General features: G+C 39.2%; 1 protein-coding gene and 2 long non-coding RNA genes across 3 annotated transcripts in view; 2 read left to right on the top strand and 1 right to left on the bottom strand.

Moving 5' to 3' along the window:
• Positions 1-232: 232 nt before the first annotated feature.
• Positions 233-23,438, bottom strand: part of LOC132871587 (butyrophilin subfamily 1 member A1-like) — a 96,744-nt gene continuing 73,538 nt past the window's right edge. The window contains exon 9 of the mRNA XM_060905906.1: positions 233-1,246. Coding sequence (XP_060761889.1) covers positions 699-1,246 — 548 coding nt within the window. The 3' untranslated portion in view covers positions 233-698. The remainder of the gene's footprint in view (positions 1,247-23,438) is intronic.
• LOC132871645 (uncharacterized) lies at positions 16,017-16,626 on the top strand. Its single transcript, XR_009651322.1, has 3 exons — positions 16,017-16,223; positions 16,329-16,412; positions 16,505-16,626. It is a non-coding gene; the product is annotated as an uncharacterized LOC132871645 (long non-coding RNA).
• LOC132871715 (uncharacterized) lies at positions 16,716-17,943 on the top strand. The gene is made up of 3 exons (XR_009651332.1): positions 16,716-16,777; positions 17,058-17,110; positions 17,454-17,943. It is a non-coding gene; the product is annotated as an uncharacterized LOC132871715 (long non-coding RNA).

Here is a 23,438-nt window from a genome sequence, read left to right as displayed (position 1 = left end):
TTAGCGCTCTAACTGTGAACAAAAATGCTGTGAAACTTTAACGTTAGTGTGCTAACTTAACAAAAACACTGTCAAACATGATAGTGCGTTAACTGTTCACAAAATGCTGTCAAACTCTAGTGCGAGCACGCTAACTGTTAACAAAAACGCTTTCAAACTAGCGTTAGCACACCGTTAGGAAAATCCTTTCAATCACTAGCGTTAGCATGCTAACTTAACAAAAACACTGTCAAACTAGCATTAGTGTGCTAACTGTTAACAGAAACGCTTTCAGACACTAGCATTAGCGTGCTAGCATTTAACAAAAACGGTCTGAAATGCTAACGTGAGTGCGCTAAGTGATCACAGAAATATTTATTCATGTAGTTTATTTATTTATGTAAAGAAGAGAATGCAGTGTTTGTAAATAAAAGCTGAAGTTGATGGTGTTTGTGTGTGATGAAGTGTGAAGGAGAAACACAGTGGTGTTGGGTTTTATCTACACAGACATCAGCAGCTGAACTTCATCCATTTTATTGATCAGATTCAATTCTGCAGTAAATCTCAGTGTGAACTGTAAATCAGCTTTATTCAGGCATTAAAATAAACTGTACAGCACTTTAAAAGGGGAAATGTCTTTCTAACATTCACCAGAAAAAGTAAAATATTTCTTTTGATTCTCACCATTTAATAGATGATTAAATCTGTGAGGTGAAAATTCATTCAGGTTTAAATACAGGAGAGATGATCAGTGGGGCTGCGTTTTTACCTCTGAAATTTAAACCAGGACAGAAGTATGGATAGAGTTTCTCAGTGAAAGACTGATCAGTGAAAGAGTAGATATGAGATCTGGACTTCACATCATAAAAGGAGACCAGACCCTCATCATAATCCACAAACACCCCCACCATCTCCACCTTCTCTCTCAGTGGGAGGAGGACACGGGGATCAGCAAAAGCCCAGTACTGATTCTCATTCCTCAGCCACACAGTCCAGAATCCATTCTGAGGTTCCAGTGTAATCCTCCCCTTCCTGTTAATGTTCTCGCTCACAACTCCTAATGCCCACTCAGTTTTCCCTCTGACCTGCACCTCATAATAAAATCTCCCTGAGGAGAAACTCTGCTTTCCCACAACACCGAAATACCGATCAAACCTCTGTGGTGTATCAGTGAGTTTCTGCTCCTCGTCTCCACGTCTCACTTGTTTTCCATCAGCAGACAGGATGAGTTCAGGATTTGCTGTATCAGGATCCAGAGTCACATCCACTGAGAGAAACACACAGTGTGTGATGTGAGTTTGCAGGTAAAAAAGATTAAATCATCATCCAGTGGATCAGATTCATTCGGATTTATGAGAGGATTTGTAGAAGATTAAATAATTCAACATTTTTAAATGATCTCTTGTAAAAAGAGAAAACTTGTCCACACTGTTCCAAATGTCTGTCGTTTTCACAGCATTTTTACTGAATAATGAACAAATGCTGACTGTCGAACCTGTAGACAGCATGTTGCTGTAGATGTGAAAAGCATCATGGTCTAAACTCTCTGCTGGGTGAATTCCACACTCAATAGATTTTTCCTGTGAAATACAACACCGTCATTTTGAGAGGGATTTTTTTAGCCGGATCTTTTTCACCTGCTTTTCTCCAGACAGTTTTGTTGTCAGAGTTTACTGATAAGATTCCACAATTTCTTCAGCCTTTGACTTCAGTAAGGTCACTGAGCTCATTATTTTACTATTGTACGGTAATTGATCAGTTTTCAGGTTCCCTGTGTGTGTAAGTTTAAAAGCGCACTGGGAGAGAGAAGGAGAGAGACACACCTTCATTAGCTCGTAGGCGAGTGTGTATAATATTCCCAAAATAAACTATTTACACACAGCATTGTGAGAGATTTTATTATCTGGAGGCATTTAGTTGATGACGTCATCAGTTTGGTGTCGGAGTAACATTATTGGATAAAAGCGAAAGTGGAATCGTGTGTGTGTGTGTGTGTCATTGAGCTCTGTGTAAAATCTGGAGGGCTCAGAGCCCATCCCCTGCTGTAGAGACGAGTGAAGCCACCTGGCCGCCATCCTACCGCTCACATCGCGTGTATTTGGTTTATGTGTTAAAGCGTTGTATCCGATCAAATTTGCCCCAAGAAAAGTATCTCCTGACTTTTTCCTCTTTCATTCCCTCCTCTTATTTTCTCCACTTTATCCCCCCATTCCTTACAGATCTTTATCGCACTCCGCTTCACTGTTATTGGTTTTTCCCTTTTCCAGTTCAGTCTCTGATCTTTTTTTTCTGAACGGCTCTTTTACTCCTATAATTATTTTTATGGAGATTATTTCAGTTTCTCTTATACAGTCGATATTTCTCTTTCGTATATTTCTTCTTCCTTTCTATCTATCTAGAGCAGCGGCTACAATTATCGACAGTCCATAATTATCGACACCTTTTCAGATTTACCAATAAAAAACAATTTTACAAAGCTGAGTTTCAGTTATAACAATTATTATTGGTTAATCAACCGGAAGACCCGCCTCACCCTTTGATCTTGTCGTCTGATGACACAGCTCGTTACCTGAGATGGAATTTTTTTTAGCACGATTAGCAATTTGAGGAAAACCCGGACGTTATCATCGCAGGTAAGCATGGTGGAAAGATCATGGACATGTTTTTACTGATCAAATTCACCGATATTTCATGATCTCCTTGTCGAAACCTACTTTGTTTCTGACTCTTTCATTTGACAGTCGCCATTTTGTATCTAAACGTGCGTTTGAGAGTCATGTGAGGTGTCGATAATAGTGATCACTTTTGTTTAGTAGATATGTTACATTCATTATGTCTTCTTATTAAATCAAATCATTAGTTTTCTTTTGTTTCAGACATGTAAAAGTTTTTTCCTTTACCTGACATGTTTCGACGGTGTGACCTCCCTGTCAATATTGACCCTCTGATGAAGACGGAAGTTACACCGTTGAAACATGTCAGGTAAAGGAAAAAACTTTTACATGTCTGAAACAAAAGAAAACTAATGATTTGAATAGTGATCACTTTCACCGGTGTCCACCATTATCGACACCCTGTGGAATTAAGGGACATTTACAACTGTTATGGATCGATCTTTGTGTAACATTGTTGAAGTAGATGAAGTACTTAAAAAAATATAAAAGTGCAGTGATTTGTAATTTTTTTCTGATTGATAACAGAATGGAATGTTTATCGAGTATTTGGAATCCAATTGCAAGAAATAGAATTAGAGCAGAATTAAATTCCTAACATATAAAAAATTACATGCTTGAAATATTCAGATTTTTCGATTCCATTCAGAATTTTTTTTTGCAGTTTGTTGTAAATATCGACCACATATTACAATATCAGGAGACATTTTATATTTTGGTTTGAGGAATGACATGCGACCTTTGACCCGGATGTCCATGTGGTTACAATGTCAATTGCCTGTTGAGATTTATTGGTAAACGACAAAACTAGAAATTAATACAAACAACAATGAATGACGAACAAAATGTGATCGATGAGAATACTTAGAAAGTGGAACAAAAAGGTTTTCTGACAGGTTCAACATTATCAGTTCATTTGTTTACAAACATTAGAATTACTTCCTCATTTACGTAAACACCGACATCCATATATTTATATAAAAGATATTTTGAACTAAATATAAAAGTCTATGTAAAACTAATTTGAAATAAAAACTGTTTTGTTAACTTAATACCACATACCAGTTATTTTTTAATGTAAATAATCATCTGGATGTCGATAATTGTGGAACGGTGTCACGTGATCTGATACGCTCAGTAATCAGGAATCAACTCTTGTTTTTTTTTTTTTCCCCCCCCAGTGGAAGTTTGAGTCATTATTCATGCACAATTTACATATTGAAAGTCTTTCCTACTTTTGCAACGGCCAAAAGATCGTTAAAGTGTCGATAATTGTAGCCGCCGCTCTATCTATCTATCTATCTATCTATCTATCTATCTATCTATCTATCTATCTATCTATCTATCTATCTATTATTATTATTCTTATTACACAAACACAAAGGCTGTACAATATTTCCTTTCTATTTCGGGCAGTTGCTGAAACAGGATTATTTTCTCGTGTTATTTGCCATTTTCACTTCATTCTCACAGTCATGTCTTAACAGTGTTTATTGGTCACATAATTCACCGTCATTTTAGACACAAACAACTCAATTTTGATGCTTTTTCTTTTTAAGACCGCACAGTGTTTAGTAAATGGTGTGACCTTTAATGTGTGAAACAAATGCAATGAGAAATAGAACTTGGCAAATGATGTGACAAACAAATGCGACTTTTATCCGCACAAACGGCGCTGTGCACACACGTGTAAAAATGATCACACTATCAACACTCGCAGGTGAAAGGTCCGTCCACAACCTTTGACCTGACGGTTTGTACAGTTCACTGCTGCACATGCAGACGTTTTTCTTGTCATTTTTCTCACCAACTCCAGAAATAACTTGTCCAGTTTTTTTCTCCTTGTCAAAACGGCCGAGTCGACAGATTTGTTGATTTTCGAAGGTAAATCTGCCATAATTTTCTGAATATCGTTGCTATTAACATCAGATTTGAGAAAATCATTAAATGATGAAATCTAAAAAATATTGGTTAATAAGTTAGTTAATGAAATCTTATTTCTTTGACATCACCATTCACTAGTTACTGCTCACAGATTCACTGGGTAAGTCCTTTATCTTTCAAATGAATATGTACATGTATTTATATGGTCATGTGACCTTACTAATGAAGTGTTAATTCGTATTAAAACAATTCTATGATCAATAAAGTCAATAAAGAAGCAGCATCAATATCTGCATATCTGTAATGTGTGTACAATGTGTTTAAATTATTCATTTAATCCCTATAATACGCCCTTTAATGTCCCTCGGCCCACATCATTTTAAATGTATAAAGTTATAAATGTGGTATTTGGGGATCATAATGTAGCCCCCTACTAATTTTAGTTCATCCTTTTGTATTTTTTGTTGTTATCTGCAGTGTAGGGTTGCCCTGGTTTATAAAATATCACCTCATTTATTACTTATGTGATTTATTTTATGCATTAAAAGAGGAAACTGTGTATTTTAGTTAAAGTGTTCAAATATCCCACGTTTAGAGCAGACCTTGAACTTCTCATGTCTGTTTTCTGCGGGGGATAGACAGGTGTCAATCAAACAAGTTGGGATAGACTTTTGCCCTGTCGGATTTTGTGAGGGGCGGGACTTAGTTCAGACACGACGATACAGAGCGAGGAGAGAAAAAGAGGATAATACCTGTTTTAAGTTCATTTTATTCTTTGGAAATACTTTTTTTTTGGAAGAATTAAAAACCCAGTGGGATTGCGACTGTGTAACTCTAACCAGCGGAGTGTGGGCTGCGTTGGGAGACGTTTTAGTGCAAACCTGGGCATTTTACGGCCCGCGGGCCGCATCCGGCCCTTTGGTTCATTCTGACCGGTAAGGTTAATTAGAAATTACAAAATAAACGTATTTTCTAATTTTACCTCATGCATGGACTGAATGTGCATTGCTTTTATTTTGAAGTTGTGTTCAACAAAAACGCAATGCGCGCGACATGAACATGACATGAAATCCCACGAAACCTAATCCCGCGATAACTACTGCCGTAATTTGTCCAGACCAACCACAAACTTGTACGTCATCCTTCAAACGGTCCAGCCAATCACATAGTGTGACGTCACCAGCAGGCGCCGGAGCCCGAGCCGATCTGTAGATCTGATTCCTACTTTTTGGTGAATAATCTCATTATTTTTACAAAATATTGCATACACAAGCGTCGATATGCCAAATCCCCCCTTCATGGCCTGCTCTTAAGAATGAACTGTCCTTGTTACAAAAATGTCTGAAATATATAAAGAATCCCCATGCAGATATACTGTACACATTCATAGCACAAGTTAACCTATCATAAACCCCTCGTTTTTTCCCATTTTACATATACTGTGTGTGTATATATATATATATATATATATATTTGATAAGTTTTCTTTTTAGATTATATTTTCAGAGGTGTGATTTTATGTTGTAATATAAAATAATTCTGTTTATGTTTGAATTTAATAAAAAAAAGATCTGATTCCTACACCGAATCGACTGATGATCATCTGTCAGCCGTGCTTCACATCTCCACCTCAGACATTCAACCTGACTCTGATGCACTCGTTAAAGACCAACAGAGACTAGATTTCTCTCACTGAACAAATAAAAAACTGAAAAACACCAAATGAGGTGATTAGACTCCAAATGTGGGGATCATTATTATAATATGATGTATCTTGCTTGATATTTGGAGTAGAAAGACAATATTGTGATGTCTTTATTGTGTTTTGGGGTGAATGTGACTGAAAAAAAATGGTACAAACGTTCACATTTTGTTAACCATTGTTTTGGGAAATTTGATTGAATAAATGACATTTTTTGTAAGGCAACCTCGTTTTTTCCATACTCTTACCAGTCTTAGCAGCTTGTAAAAACAATGTTATTTATTGCTTTATATAAAGAAATACAATTAATATTATGCAGAATTAGCCTTTTGGTCCGGCCCTCCACTAAATTTTCTGTTTCTCATGTGGCCCCATGGAAAAAATAATTGCCCAGCCCTGTTTTAGTGAGTCTGGTGACTGAGCTAGTTCTTACCGTTAGTTGCTAAGCTACTACTGTTAGCATGTAAATGGAGTTAACTGACTAGCGTGCGCCTTCACAGGAGCGAAGGAGACCTGCGTTGGGCTGCATGTAGGAAGCCTGGGATTATTTACAAGTTTCTGAGTGAGTATAGGGATTGTGGATGCTAAAATTATGCACATGGTCTTTCATCAGTGTATTCATTTGAGATTTTGACTTTCAATGTTGGTGTGCTTCAGACATTGCCACTCATGCTGCTGCAATAGAGGTGCTCAGGACTTGCAGCTGCCAGGGACTTTCTGCACGTGGACTGAGTTTTTCTTCTTCCTCCTGCTCGCTGTGTGTGGAAGGTTTGAATGGACTGTTACTACCATCTTTCTGAGTTTCCAAGGGACTGAGAGTACTAACTCTTCTCCAGCTGAGGGTTACATATGAGCTCCAACAGCGCGCCAACAAACATGGTACCATAGACTGAGTTAGAAAATCCCGGGTAATATTATTATTTTCATTTGTTTATTTTATTTGTTTATATTTTTTTTGGGGGGGGGGGGTTGAAATAAATACTGTGATATTTTTGCAATCAATGTGTGTGTATGAGAGTGATTCGTGTTAAATAGTGATGTAAGCCATTTCACTGCAAGATCTGATTTATGTGGAACATTAAAGGGCCATATCTGAGTAAGTACGAAGCATGGGAGTTAAAGCTCACACATACAGTATAGCTAAATTATAAGCTAACTGGGCCTCTTTGCACCTTGGTTTGAATCATATTTTTTTGTACAACCCCGATTCCAAAAAAGTTGGGACAAAATACAAATTGTAAATAAAAATGGAATGCAATGATGTGGAAGTTTCAAAATGGCATATTTTATTCAGAATAGAACATAGATGACATATCAAATGTTTAAACTGAGAAAATGTATCATTTAAAGAGAAAAATTAGGTGATTTTAAATTTCATGACAACAACACATCTCAAAAAAGTTGGGACAAGGCCGTGTTTACCACTGTGAGACATCCCCTTTTCTCTTTACAACAGTCTGTAAACGTCTGGGGACTGAGGAGACAAGTTGCTCAAGTTTAGGGATAGGAATGTTAACCCATTCTTGTCTAATGTAGGATTCTAGTTGCTCAACTGTCTTAGGTCTGTTTTGTCGTATCTTCCGTTTTATGATGCGCCAAATGTTTTCTATGGGTGAAAAATCTGGACTGCAGGCTGGCCAGTTCAGTACCCGGACCCTTCTTCTACGCAGCCATGATGCTGTAATTGATGCAGTATGTGGTTTGGCATTGTCATGTTGGAAAATGCAAGGTCTTCCCTGAAAGAGACGTCGTCTGGATGGGAGCATATGTTGCTCTAGAACCTGGATATACCTTTCAGCATTGATGGTGTCTTTCCAGATGTGTAAGCTGCCCATGCCACACGCACTAATGGAACCCCATACCATCAGAGATGCAGGCTTCTGAACTGAGCGCTGATAACAACTTGGGTCGTCCTTCTCCTCTTTAGTCCGAATGACACGGCGTCCCTGATTTCCATAAAGAACTTCAAATTTTGATTCGTCTGACCACAGAACAGTTTTCCACTTTGCCACAGTCCATTTTAACCCTTTGGTGACTGACCCCTTGAAAATGGTTCCTCCAGGAACCATGACGTTTCAGTTGTCAAGACAACGGAAAAACTAAAATACAAATACAAGAGCATTTTGTTTTGTGCACAAGAGCATTGTGACGTATCTTTCTGTTTTTGCATTTTAGTTTTTCCGTTGTCTTGACAACTGAAACGTCATCGTTCCTGGAGGAACCATTTTCAAGGGGTCAGTCACCAAAGGGTTAAATGAGCCTTGGCCCAGAGAAGACGTCTGCGCTTCTGGATCATGTTTAGATACGGCTTCTTCTTTGAACTATAGAGTTTTAGCTGGCAACGGCGGATGGCACGGTGAATTGTGTTCACAGATAATGTTCTCTGGAAATATTCCTGAGCCCATTTTGTGATTTCCAATACAGAAGCATGCCTGTATGTGATGCAGTGCCATCTAAGGGCCCAAAGATCACGGGCACCCAGTATGGTTTTCCGGCCTTGACCCTTACACACAGAGATTCTTCCAGATTCTCTGAATCTTTTGATGATATTATACACTGTAGATGATGAGATGTTCAAACTCTTTGCAATTTTACACTGTCGAACTCCTTTCTGATATTGCTCCATTATTTGTCAGCGCAGAATTAGGGGGATTGGTGATCCTCTTCCCATCTTTACTTCTGAGAGCCGCTGCCACTCCAAGATGCTCTTTTTATACCCAGTCATGTTAATGACCTACAGTATTGCCAATGGAGCACTTGCATGTGACGTCACAGCCGATCCAGATTGTAACAGACGCCATCTTGTCGGTCAAACACCATATTTCCGCCTTCTACTTCTACTTCTGGTTCTACTTCTGCTTTTACTTCTACCTTTTCTTCTGGAAAACCCTACTATATACAATTCTACTACAACGGCTGCGGCTACAAGCTCTCCCTACCTGTGCACGTTTTTGTGTGTATTTTTGCATGTTGTTCGTCTGTACCGGACTTCAATATCCACTACAACCGTATGGACTTACTGGACATTGGTTTCCAGCAGAAAATGACGGTTTGTAGTGATTTCCATCGCATGCACAACATTCCGGACAAGATAGCGAGACCAGCGGGGTCTCCGTGGATTGTTATCGGAAGCAAAGCGAAAGAGGCGGCGCCGGGAGAGGAAGCAAAAGCGAGGCTGCAGGCAGAGCCGGCCTGTTGACTAAGCTCAGAAAACAACCACTCAAACCTCCACTGCTAAGCCTCTACCTCTCCAACGCCAGATCCATGGTAAACAACACGGACGATTTGGAATTACAGCTGGAATTACCTTATTCTATTCTATAATCGGCTGGTCAGTGCTATACTTAAGTGACTTACCCGTCCAATGAGGACTATTATTTTCTTGTTTACAAGATGCCACATCTGAGTCGCTGACAAATCCTGAATTTCTGTAAAGATAACTGTCCAGAGATTTATAAGCATGCAGTGCTTCACCACTGAACAGCGAGGGAAAGTTAATGAGGTAATTCTACACGTCCGGGTATTCCGCTGGCAGTTCAATATCCACTGACACGGTCGTGAAAACTCCGTCCGGTAAGCCATAAGGGTCACTAATCTGTAGATCGTTTATTTTAGACATATATCTAGTTATCTATTCGTTAGAAAAATGAGCCGTGTAGTCCGTCGGTTGAAATTGATCCATTCTGTACACGAGTGCAGCAGTATTCAGCTGTGTTTTTTACCGACAAGATGGCGGCTGTGTACTTTCCGGTCACGTGACTGCAAGATCTCTATTGACCTAAGGAGTTGCAATTTGGTCCTCCAGCTGTTCCTTTTTTGTACCTTTAACTTTTCCAGCCTCTTATTGCCCCTGTCCCAACTTTTTTGAGATGTGTTGCTGTCATGAAATTTCAAATGAGCCAATATTTGGCATGAAATTTCAAAATGTCTCACTTTCGACATTTGATATGTTGTCTATGTTCTATTGTGAATACAATATCAGTTTTTGAGATTTGCAAATTATTGCATTGTGTTTTTATTTACAATTTGTACTTTGTCCCAACTTTTTTGGAATCGGGGTTGTACGCAATTCCCAGTTTTATATTTGTAGCCATCACCTATTCCTCTCCCATGCTAAAAGGTGTTTAAAGGGTAGTGTGTACTCACAAGGGTGTGTTAAAGCATAGGAATTGAGTGAGGGGGCTACAATATTATTTCATTATGTTCCATGAAAGCTGCTGTTGTGGTCAGAAATATAATTTATTTTTGTTGGCTGTAATCATTCATGCAGAGAGAGATTCATATTTTTCCAGCTTGGTAAAGCAGCATGTTTAACATGTCATGTTTACTAATAACTTCTCTTATCGCCCGCTGGCGGTCGCGACTCCTGACATTTATTTACTGTAGATCAGGATTTTAAAACATGAATCAGCCTCAGAGATGCGCAGAAACGTCAGCAGCGATTCCATAATATCCATGCAAATTTAAGCTCCAAGATTCATGTCGGGGAAATAATATGGTTTTAAAAAGCGATGACCGACACAATTCTTTGTATATTTGAGAGGAAACATCAACTTCGAGTGTTTGTGTCACTTGTTGATATTCCACGTGCGCCGGATCCGCCATGTTTCTATCACAGATTCGATGTCGGCAGTGAGGAGACTCGAGCTAATAAACTCACGAGGTGCAGGTTCACATCAGATTATTTGAGCTCACGCCAATATATGACCATCTAAGCTTCTGTTTATGTAAAAATTGATGGATTTTACAATTATTGAGCCGTTTTGTAATGAGAACTAAAGGTTTAATTGAACAGTTAAACCACTTACAGTGGAGTGATGGGCTTAATTTTTATCTGAAAATGCGGCTGAAGAAATGATCTATTAGTCTGTCAGTGTTTAAACCTCTGTGGGAAACTGAGCGAGCCGTCAGAAAACAAAAGAAAAGAGGAATCTATCTTTTCTCTGTTCCTGCTTTTGTGTTCTCGTTTCTTTCTCTGTAAGACCAAAACATTAGGTGTATAACTCCATACTCACTACTGTGGAGTCGAGCCCATGCGTTCTCAGGCTAAGATCGCTAAGCGCCAGCTAGAACAATTTGAACAATCTGTCCAGAAAAATGATGTCCTCTAATCCTGCTCTCTCTTCCAGCTGCACTCACTAGTCAGGTTTTCCTTTTCCGCTGGAGGGAGAGTCGAGTCCGCCATGTTTGCCCACGCCGATGTGTTTCGGTTAAAAGTAGGTCAGACGCCCCACGGTGGTCACGTGATATTGTTGCTCACTTGCTTCGGCAATCTCCAGAATTGTAAAATGTGAGACGCTTTTTATCTCGGCAAAACATTTACACACAGGATACACGGTGTGTGCAGCAGCGAAACATCTCCAAACTCCAACAGCAACAGAAATAAAACATTTTACCCAGAATTCAACTTTGCAGTCAGAACCTTTAACTGCATGATTATAAAACTCTTCAACTTCTTCGTCCAGCACAACAACATTCACCTCTGAAAGGGAAAGAGTTTTATACTCATCACTTTTCCACACACATGGTGGAACAAATCATTCTTTCAGAATAATCTGTTTTTTCCACACAATGTTTTACTCACATTTATAATCTTTCATTTTTACAAGTGAAGCTGAATTCAATCAAATCATAAAGCTGAACAGTGAAGGCTAAAGAACAGTGGTTTACTCAGAGTCTGGGGATTTGGACTCAACCCCTTCCAGTCTGATCTACTAGCGGATAAATAGTTTGTATGATCTATAATGATGTCCAAAGTTGATGTTAATCTGTGTTTCTCTCCTATGAATGAAAAGTACAAACAGGTCTCAGGTGCTCCATTATAACTCACTAACTCCCCCACACTCCTGCTGCAGACTCCGGAGAAAGAAATAACCTGAGAGTTATAAAACACATTTCTTTATGGATCTGATTCAAATCCACGATGACCTTCACCGTGTTCTGTTGCTATAGTGATACAGGGGCGCGCTCGTGAGAGGGGAGACGTTTAATGGCAGGAGATGTGAAACGGTACGACACGCTCCAGACTCGATGGCCTTTGCCTCGCCCAGAGTAACCCAGATGTTCAACTGGAATATTTGTGGTGTTGAATTTTGCAGCCTGAATCTGACTGGGTGAATCTGACACTGAAATTAGCGACCTGAATCCAGATTTCTGAAGATCTGAAAACTCAGTTATTCTGTCTGAATTTGTGAACACTGAAAAAATATATTTGAAGAAACAGCCTTGATTTTTTTAATCTGAATTTTAAAACCTGAATCTCTGAACACTGAAGAACAATAACTTGAATTTCAAGGATGTTAATTCAGAATAAATAAATACAGACATGAGGTTTGCAACAATATATATTTCACTCCTGGGTGTAAATTCGAGGAGGTTTGGGTTTTAAACCCCCAATAATCAAAAGCAGCCAATACAACGCCCCAAATAATCATATCGTCATGATGAATGAAAAATATTAACTGTTATAAAACATGATAAAGTGGTCGGTTTTCTTGATTCGATGTAATTAGGAAGTAAAGAATGACATTTCTTTCAGCCCCCCCGTCCCTGTGTAAGACGTGTTTGTGGAACCCATCCTCCTCTCCCCGCGTCTTCTCACAAGCAGTAGCCGGTGCGAGCGGGAGCGAGCCGTCATACAAAATGAAAAGAGGAGCAACAAAAAACCAACCAACAGCTTTAACTTGTTGGTGCAACAAAAAGAAAAAAGCCTCTTCCCAGCAGGAGGTATGTTACCGTAATGGCGCTGACACTCATGAGTCAAATAACTGAATGAAAGTCTGATTTTCTGCTGTGGTTTCACTGTGTGAGGTGAACTGTTAGCTAACTAGACTAGCCTTCAGAGAATCACACCGCTTTTATCAGAGATACTCACTAACTGGGATTATCTCGATTATTTCGAAGATTTATTAAGTGGTTATTTTTAAATAATAATTTAGGAATTACCCATTGCCAGGGTTTTAACAGCGATTAATGCTGCAACAATTATGAGGCAGGTAATGATTCACTCAATTGACAATTTGATTCACGATATACATTTTTAAAATAGCGAATGATTTCATGTCCATTATTTGCTCGGAAATCCCCTCAAATTATATCACTTCCCAGCCACAGACTGGCCTGTTTGTTTGTTTGTTTGAGATATTCCAGAAATAAACGTATCACAGTCACCAAATTTCAGAGGGAACTAAATTTCACCAGTTTTATGAAATCGAAAGGCCGTCTTGCTTTAACAATGACTGTAACAGGTTGCCACTAAATTAACACTAACAGCAGCATTAACTGCAATGAAACTTTAAAACGAACAGATCATTGTAACGCATCACAGTAATAACAATTAAAAACATCTCCACGTTTTTATTCACAACTGCCTCGAGTAATCAAGATGGCACAACATGCACTGCTAAATGTGAACACAAACATTATCCTGGTTCAGTATTTTCAAGTATTTTCTGCACAGGTTACACTATTGTACAAGACTGCTCAGTGAGGTCATTATACAATTTTACATACATTTTTATAATTATAAAAAATTAAAAATACCCCCTTTACAAAATATTTTTAATGATCCTATGCCTGGCCCTTTCCCAGTGGATCTAGTTAGTCTACGTGCTGATTAAACATGTATATTATTAATGTCCTAGCAACGGCTAAAATGGCTAGGATACAAGGTCTGTAATTATTAACACCCCCCCCCCCCCCCCCCCCCAAACTAAAAACCCAAGGCCTCGCCCTTCCACTACCACAGTGATCAGTGCACACTCATTGACAAATGGCTTAATTTACATTAGGGGGGAACCATTAAAATCCCAGGAATATTCTTAAATTAATATTAAATTAATTTAAATATCCCGGGAATGTTTCCTCGGGAATATTCTTTACTCTGTGAACGTCTTTTTATTTTTATTTTTTTCCAAGTTTAACATGGAGCAGTATTTTAAATAGAGCAGCGGCTGCAATTATAAGTAAATTGTGCCTAATTACTCAAACTTCCACTGGGAAAAAAAATGTTGATTCCTGATTACTTAGAGCAGGGGTGTCAAACTCATTTTGGTTCAGGGGCCACATACAGCCCATCTGATCTCAAGTGGGCCGGACCAGTCAAATAATTGCAAAATAACCTTCGTCAACTCCAAATCTTTAGCATTGTTTTTTCAGTAGGCTATGCTTTATGCTTCAGCCTACATTTGTAGCCGACATAATCACTGATCACAAGGGATCGAGATTATTACACATTTATTCACAGAGGCCAATGGATTTGAAATAAAATGCATTTCACTCTCAAACAGCTGGTTTATTTTTATACAGTTGAGTGAATACATTTTTACATCTGACAACCTGAACCAACTCCCCACACTAAACTCAAGTGGGAGCTATGAAGAAAGTAGCCTAAACATCCTGCCTAAATGTGCAAATTTATGAAAAATAAAATTAAATTAACAAACATAAAAGTTATAGCAGTGCATGAGCAATATGATTAGGCTACATCAGATCAAACTATTTTGTAGGCTAGGCCTACTGAAGCTGAGAATGATACACTGCACAATATTCATTATCTTTTAAAGTGAAACCAGAGTAATCTTATTTTTCAAAGAACTGCATTCTTCAGACTGCAAACATTTGTGAACATTACAAGAATTAGGCCCAGGCCTTAATGCTGATTAACCTCCCTCCCCGCTTTCTCTCACCAAGTCTATCGGCTGCTGCTGGCTCCTGACACTTGGCATTTTTTAGCCTTCACGAGGGCATCAATCTCAGGTTTCAAATCCTGAGTAGCAGCACATTTCACAATGTCATTCAAGTGTGCGTTTGATAACCTTGAGCGGTGCTTTGTTTTGTTGAGGTTCATAACACAGAACGCCTGTTCACAAAGAGAGGTAGTTCCAAACATGGATAAAACCTTTGCAGCCAGGGATGTTAATTTGGGCTACCCTGGCAAGAGATATTGATAAAACGTGTCCTAAGCCCACCGACGCAAATTTCTGCTTCATATCAGAATCACACTGCAAGTCAATTATCTTGAGTTGGATGTCAGCAGGCATATCAGAAGCATTGAGCATTTCGGTTATTTCTTTAAAAATTCATAAGTCATCACAGGAACGGGCTAGAGATTTACTTTTTTTTGACATCCTTAGAAATTTTTTCTCTACAAGTCTGGGGCCGGATTAAACCATCTAGCGGGCCGTATGTTTGACACCCCTGACTTAGAGTATCAGATCACGTGACACCGTTCCACAATTATCGACACCCAGATGATATTTTTTGAAATAAATAAACAACCGGTATGTGGTATTAAGTGAAAACAAGACAGTTTTTTATTCAAAATTAGTTTTACATAGACTTATATTTAGTACAAAATATCTTTTATATAAATATATCAATGTCGGTGCTTACGTAAATGAGGAAATAATTCTAATGTACAGTGGCCGGGAAGTGCAAAACAAAATTACAAACTGTAAAACACTTTTACATTTATTAAAACAAAATTACATTGCCAAAACACTTTTACCAAGGACAAAACAAATTTACATCTTAGAAAACAAACTGACAAAACATCTTAGAAAACAAACTGACAAGATGTGAAACACTTTTACGAGCGCTGAGACAAATCTACAAGTGGCAGAACACTTTTACGAGTCCCGGAACAAATTTACAAACGAAACTCTTGACAGAAGGGGAATGTACCAAATGCCGCAAGCGACTTGGAAGTACGGTTGCCGGGAAGTGATGGAGTGAGCGGTCGATCTGTGTCATCTTCTATGGAGTTTATGGTGAAAGAACTTCAACTGTGACTGAACGATGTTTTGCCCCTTTTGTGGAAAACACATGAACCACAAAATGGAACTCTGTCCATTCCAGCAGAATAACCGTGTCCATCATATAAACAGTTCCTGGAGTACAGAAGCTCAAAGACAGAAGAACGACAGTCCTGTAACTGTGGGCTGAAAGGAAGATATCGGCCAAAACAAGGAAGGAAACGTGTCCAGGTAAGCTGTATTGGCTGTTCTATACATAGCATTGCAAAACTGTATATCATATTTTATCTGTGCATGATGTATGAAATTAATTTTATGTTTCTATTATTTTACTAGATAAACATAAAATTGATGGTGCCACATGGAACTGATTTAAAAGCTCTAAGAGGGAAAATACTCCCGTTATTTACAGACCCGGAGGTAGCAGCACCTGATCTACTGAAACAAGCTGTCCAGAAAATGCGAACTTTCAACAAGGACATGCGTGATGGACTGTATATTCTTTTCTCTAGACTGCTCAGAGGTGATCCATGTGCCTGGGTCAGAAAGGCCATTCAAACTGCCAGAATATAAAAATGAAACAGGAAAAGCATATTCCAGGATTACTTTTTCATTTGCATAGAAAGACACTTTAAAGGAGGTTTGTGGAGCTCATGATTCAATATTTTTTACATAATTACATACTCTACTGTAGGATACATAATCTGTTGGATTTTTTTTGTTTTTACAACAGTGGATGATATGTCAGACTGATTCTGAGATTGTCATCACATCAAGGAGCACAGGTAAATTCAATCAAGCTGACAGTGTGGTACATACATTTATTATGTATTTAATTTTTTAAAAATAAGTATGCATGTATTCATTCATTTATTGGATCTACATTTTAAGTGTAAAACCTACATCCTGGTCTATATTTTAGAAGAACAAGGCTTGTTTTGATTATTTTGCAATTACTATCAGAAACACGGACAACCTTTCACCATCGATATATACTGTATGTGGGAAGGGAACAATAATGGAAGCTGTTAAAAATTGTTGATAATTGTATGCGTTTCCTCTCAGGTTTTTGAACCACAAAACCAAAGTACTCCCCAACACAAACCTGATGATGAAAGGTAAGTGCTCACTTTTATACAATCAGTAATTTATCTTTAAATTGTTGATGTGATTATCCCAGAGCATTTGCTTTGATGAACATGTAGCAGAAAACACTATACATGTAATGTGATTATTTTTTGTGATTAATCTCTTATTTATAAATCTTACAGTTCCTCTGACTACTAAATGTTACTCAGAGCTCTACTGTAGCCTGTATCATGAACGTAGTAATTTTATGAATTTTATCATGTTTCCGAGATGGACCGGGACAATCAGCCTGGACAGGTATTAAGGCAGACTGTGGCAGCCTGATGTTTCTTGCTTTCAGTGTTGTTTCATACATTTTAAATTGTTTTTCAGATAGTAAGATCTGATACTGAGGATCTGGATCCACCTGAAACAAATCCAGACAAGACTTCTTGCTACAGGGAAGTAAAAAAAATGATAAGAACTCAGTTTTAATTCATGGATTCCATGAGAAAGAAATTAGTGTTTGTAAGATGTTTTAACATGAAAATGGTAATTTCCCAACAGTAAATACACAGACCTGTACGCACCAGATGTTGAGGAAGGGGAGCTGGCTGCAGTCAGTGTGAAAACATTTACAAAAAACACACAGCAATGTAAAGTAACAGCTATTAACTGTAGCATTGCAGTTTTTCACTGTACAACGTACACCACTATCCAGCTGTGGGTGACAGATTCAGACACTTGGGCCCAATCCCAATTCTAATTTCTACCCCTCCCCCTTCCCCTTGGCCCTTCCCCTTGAAACTGAGCTACAAGGGATAGGGCTTGAAATTCAACCCTTACGTATTGGGATAGCCCTTCAACGATCGCATACGTCATCGCGTACCTCCGTCAGCGTTTACGTTAGCAAAACGCGACCAAATGCGTCATTGGCTGCGACCAGCCGCTACAGTCAGAGCCAGAACAGAAATCTCTGCTGGCAGGGTGTGATTTGTTAACTAACACCACTGAATGGGATATCTTTGGCGCTTCGTGCACCACATCCGACAGAATGAGGTGTCAGAACACTCATGTAAACAATAAAAGCGAGAATAACAGAACAAAACGTACGCAGTAAAGCAACCGAAAACAATACTCACTCCCAAAGCTTTTAAGCAGCAGCTTGGATTTCAGAAATCGCTGCTCATTCTCAGCTCGAAAGCGAATCAAGCGGCGTGTTTCCTCTGGATAACAACTTAAAACACGTAAATAATGGAGAAAATACATTTATGACAATCTTTCGCCGCGGGAACCGCCATCTTTCTGAAATCCGCATGGCATTGTGGGAAATCACTCAAACCCCTTCGTTCGGAGTCAGCTCCAGGAAAATCTCCGTTTGGAGGGGTACAGAAGCCCTACCCCTTCCCCTACCCCTCCGCGTTAACTGGGATTGGGATACCCCTACCCCTTCACGTGAACGCGCAAAATGGAGGGGAAGGGCCAAGGGGTTGGTCCAAGGGGTGAAATGGGATTCGGCCTTAGACAGCAATGTTTCACTCCAAATCAGATGACGGGGCTCACCATGGTCTGGTTTCATAGTTTGTCAAGATGCATTTTCACTTTTCCCTGTGATGTTTCCAGTTGATTCGGATACCTCTTCACCAAATGTTACATTAATAAACAACAAAAATTCAGATATTGCCTTTTAATTATTTCTGTGATAGACTGGTCATGAGATTTTCTCAATCCATTTTAAAACAACAGAAGTGCATTTTCAAATGTACATGATTCTCAGGCTAGAAAATTTTACTTATAGAGCACCAAATTACAACATGGTCATCTCTTGGCATACATTAAAAAAATGCAGGAAGAAAACCCAACAACATAACCATCAGCGTGCCACATGTAGTTCGGTTCCACTGAGTGGTAGGTTCTTCTTATAAGAACCTTCTGTGTGCTCTCCTCTCACACCCTCGAGGATTAAGGTCCCAGAGCAAATTCATCACATCATCTCTCTTCACTCGAAGATTGTACTTTTGCTCGAATACCTGCCACATCGTGTGGCAGCCAAACAGTTGTCCAGGTCCACAAAGTGATGGCGTTAATTATCGCGTTTACAGAGGAATAATCCTTTCTGCGGTACAACCCGGCTTCATTGACTACTTTTAAAAGTCCTCAAGCTGATGTTTACACTGTGTGAACTTGACATCATACCCATGATTACATCATACGAGTGGCCCTCATTCAAATATTGTACATAATGGCAAGGCATATCTGGTCCTTCTGTCTAGCCCGTGTCCTTTTAAAACCTCTAGAGACCGTCCACACGAAAAGCAAAGCAGTGTTCAGTGGTTCATGTGTTTTCCACAAAAGGGGCAAAACATCGTTCAGTCACATTTGAAGTTCTTTCACCATTAACTCCATAGAAGACGACACGAATTGACCGCTCACTCCATCACTTCCCGGCCACCGTACTTCCAAGTCGCTTGCGGCATTTGGTACATTCACCTTCCGTCAAGATTTTCATTTGTAAATTTGTTCCGGGACTCGTAAAAGTGTTCTGCCACTTGTAGATTTGTCTCAGCGCTCGTAAAAGTGTTTCACATCTTATCGGTTTGTTTTCTAAGATGTAAATTTGTTTTGTCCTTCGTAAAAGTGTTTTGGCAATGTAATTTTGTTTTATAAAATGTAAAAGTGCTTCACAGTGAGTAATTTTGTTTTGCACTTCCCGGCCACTGTACTAATGTTTTGTAAACAAATGAACTGAATGTTTAACCTGTCAGAAAATCTTTTTGCTCCACTTTCTAACTATTTTCGTAGATCACATTTTGTTAATCATTAGTTGTTTGTATTAATTTCTATAGTTTACCAATAATTTAAACAATGCTCTAATTTGTTCCAGTTAGATTCAGGTTGGTGAAGCTTCAGTATTTTCAAATAAGTGATTTTTTTTCATTGAGATTTTAAATTTAGATCTAAAAATATAAAATGTCTACTGATATTGTAATATGTGGTCGATATTTACAACAAACTGCAAAAAAAAAATCTGAATGAAATAAAAATCTGACGATTTCAAGCATGTCATTTTCTATATGTTAGGACTTTAATTCTGTTCTAATTCTATTTATTGCAATTGGATTCCAAATACTCGATAAACATTCCACTCTGTTATGAATCAGAAAATAATTATTATAAATCATAGCACTTATATTTTTTTAAAGTACTTGATCTACTTCAACAATGTTACACAAAGATCGATCCATAACAGTTGTAAATGTCCCCTAATTCCACAGGGTGTCAATAATGGTGGACACCAGTGAAAGTGATCACTATTATTGACACCTCACGTGACTCTCAAACGCACGTTTAGATACAAAATGGCGACTGTCAAATGAAAGAGTAAGAAACCAAGTAGGTTTCGACAAGGAGATCATGAAATATCGGTGAATTTGATCAGTAAAAGCATGTCCATGATCTTTCCACCATGCTTACCTGCGATGATAACGTCCGGGTTTTCCTCAAATTGCTGATCGTGCTAAAAAAATTCCATCTCAGGTAACGAGCTTATCATCAGATGACAAGATCAAAGGGCGAGGGGGGTCTTCCGGTTGATTAATTAACCAATAATAACTGTTGTAACTGAAACTCACCTTTGTAAAATTGTTTTTTTATTGGTAAATCTGAAAAGGTATCAATAATTATGGACTGTTGATAATTGTAGCCGCCGCTCTATTTCTTCTTCTAACCACAACCCCGTAAATTTATTTTTTATGGAAGAATCCAACTCTTTAATCGCCCCAATATCACGAGCACCGATGACCGTCTCCATTTTTGTGCAGGCCGTGTAGTTGACAGAATATACATCGCGAACCGGGATTCGTCAAAGATATCCCAACTGACCAAAAGTCAACACTTTAAACACTCTGTGGGCCGGGAACCGCTAAAAATCACAGCCAGTCTCAAAGCGTACAGGACTGAACAGTAATACTGAGGACCGAATCGCAGACCCGAACCAACACCCCCCAGCTTTTTTTCATCAAATTTACACTGATCTCATGAATGACCCGTATAGATGTCTAAAAATCGGAATTCCTCTAAAAACCGGAAAAATCTGATGCCTGGAAAACAATTTAATAAATTAAATAAAAGTAGTGAGAAGTGTGTAGTCTGATGTAATGGAGTATAAATGCATTTTTAAGTCATAAATGTACTTGAATAAGAGTCTTGATGGTGGCTGGTGGTAAATTATTTGGGGGCCACAGTAAATAATATACATCACTAATATATAATTTTAAAAAGTTTATATAAAAGCTTTTTTATCATTTGAATCTGAACTGTGTTTCATCTGAATAACAAACACGGTACACAGAAAAGTTTTCACCCTTTTGTTAACAAACAAAAAAACGTATCGTTTTGTCATCTGTCCTTTTGTGTAATTTGTACTTTGTTTCGAAAATGTGTGCTCAGTCCATCAACTTTGAGTTTCTCCTCCAAACATCTTTGAAAGGAAAAATAATGATGGACTAAATAATCCACTTCATTCATGTTCAGTCCACCTGAGACTGAGTCTGGAACATGCCTACTGGTGACGTAATACGGAAATGTCACCAAAATGGGTTAGAATATATTCACCCATTGGAGCTCAAAACTTTGGGGGGGGCATCATATGGTAGTCACATGACACGGTTGCTGCTGATTGGCTGCATTACCCTATAGCAGAGAGTCTCCCTGACTACAGCACTGGGCTCGTTACAGTTCACCCAAAGACTCGCGCTTTATATCATTCTGTGTGTTTTTCTGTCCGACCGCTAGTTTAAAAAAAATCACAAACATAATAATCCGGATCTGGGTCACGGGGGTAGCAGCTGAAGCAGAGCAGCCCCGACTTCCCTCTCCCCGGCCACCTCCACCAGCTCTTCTGGGGGAATACTGAGCCATTCCCAGACCAGCCGAGAGCTGTAATCTCTCCAGCGTGTCTTGGGTCTGCCCCGGGGTCTCCTCCCGGTGGGGCATGCCCAGAAAACCTCCCTTGGGAGGCGTCCGGGGGCATCACAAACATCCATCCATCCATCCATCATCTGTAGCCGCTTATCCTGTTCTACAGGGTCGCAGGCAAGCTGGAGCCTATCCCAGCTGACTATGGGTGAGAGGCGGGGTACACCCTGGACAAGTCTCCAGGTTATCGCAGGGCTGACACAGAGACAAACAACCATTCACACTCGCATTCACACCTACGGTCAATTTAGAGCCACCAATTAGCCTAACCTGTATGTCTTTGGACTGTGGGGGAAACCGGAGCACCCAGAGGAAACCCACGCAGACATGGGGAGAACATGCAAGCTCGACACAGAAAGGCCCTCGCCGGCCCCGGGGCTCAAACCCAGGACCTTCTTGCTGTGAGGCGACAGTGCTAACCACTACACCACCGTGCCGCCGGCATCACAAACAATCCTCTTTAAAACATTTGTGAGATGATGTGGATGCACAAAATGAAACCTTATATAGAATTATTTATTCTTTTTTTTTTTTTTTTAAACCTTTGAAAGATGGGCAGGGCTTATCCCTACTAGCCCATTGATCCAAGCCGCCTCTGCATTACTGTATAATGGGTTTATTTCCAGAAAACTATTATCATGATGGGCAGCACGGTGGTGTTGTGGTTAACACTGTCGCCTCACAGCAAGAAGGTCCTGGGTTTGAGCCCCGTGGCCGGCGAGGGCCTTTCTGTGCGGAGTTTGCATGTTCTCCCCGTGTCCGCGTGGGTTTCCTCCGGGTGCTCCGGTTTCCCCCACAGTCCAAAGACATGCAGGTTAGGTTAACTGGTGACTCTAAATTGACCATAAGTGTGAATATGAGTGTGAATGGTTGTTTATCTCTGTGTCAGCCCTGCGATGACCTGGCGGCTTGTCCAGGGTGTACCCCGCCTCTCGCCCATAGTCAGCTGGGATAGGCTCCAGCTTGCCTGCGACCCTGCACAGGATAAGCGGCTACAGATAATGGATGGATGTTATCATGATATTGTGTTCATATAAATCTATTATAGAGCTAAAGTGTGAAGCTGTAGTTCAGTATAATGATGAGTTTAATCCTGTAGGATCAGACTTTACTTTCTCCTTCTTCTAACAGACTCCCAGTAAACGCCCAGTGTAGGTGATGGAAACCACAGCAACTCAATAAAAATAAAAACTATTGTTACTCCATGATTAAACTGTGGATTTAAACACAGGTTATATATTGAAGTTTTCCAGAAAAAACCTGCTCAAACAGAAGAATTAAAAAACCTTCAGAATTCACTTGATTTAAAATTAATTTCTTTTTCCCCGCAGCACTTTTTTTTCAAAACAAAATCATGTCCATGTTATTTTCTTAAAGATCTCACACACACACACCCAGCAG

The sequence above is a fragment of the Neoarius graeffei genome, chromosome 1, assembly GCF_027579695.1.
Source record: "Neoarius graeffei isolate fNeoGra1 chromosome 1, fNeoGra1.pri, whole genome shotgun sequence".
Taxonomy (NCBI): Eukaryota; Metazoa; Chordata; class Actinopteri; order Siluriformes; family Ariidae; genus Neoarius; species Neoarius graeffei.
This window is presented reverse-complemented; position numbering and strand designations above follow the sequence as displayed.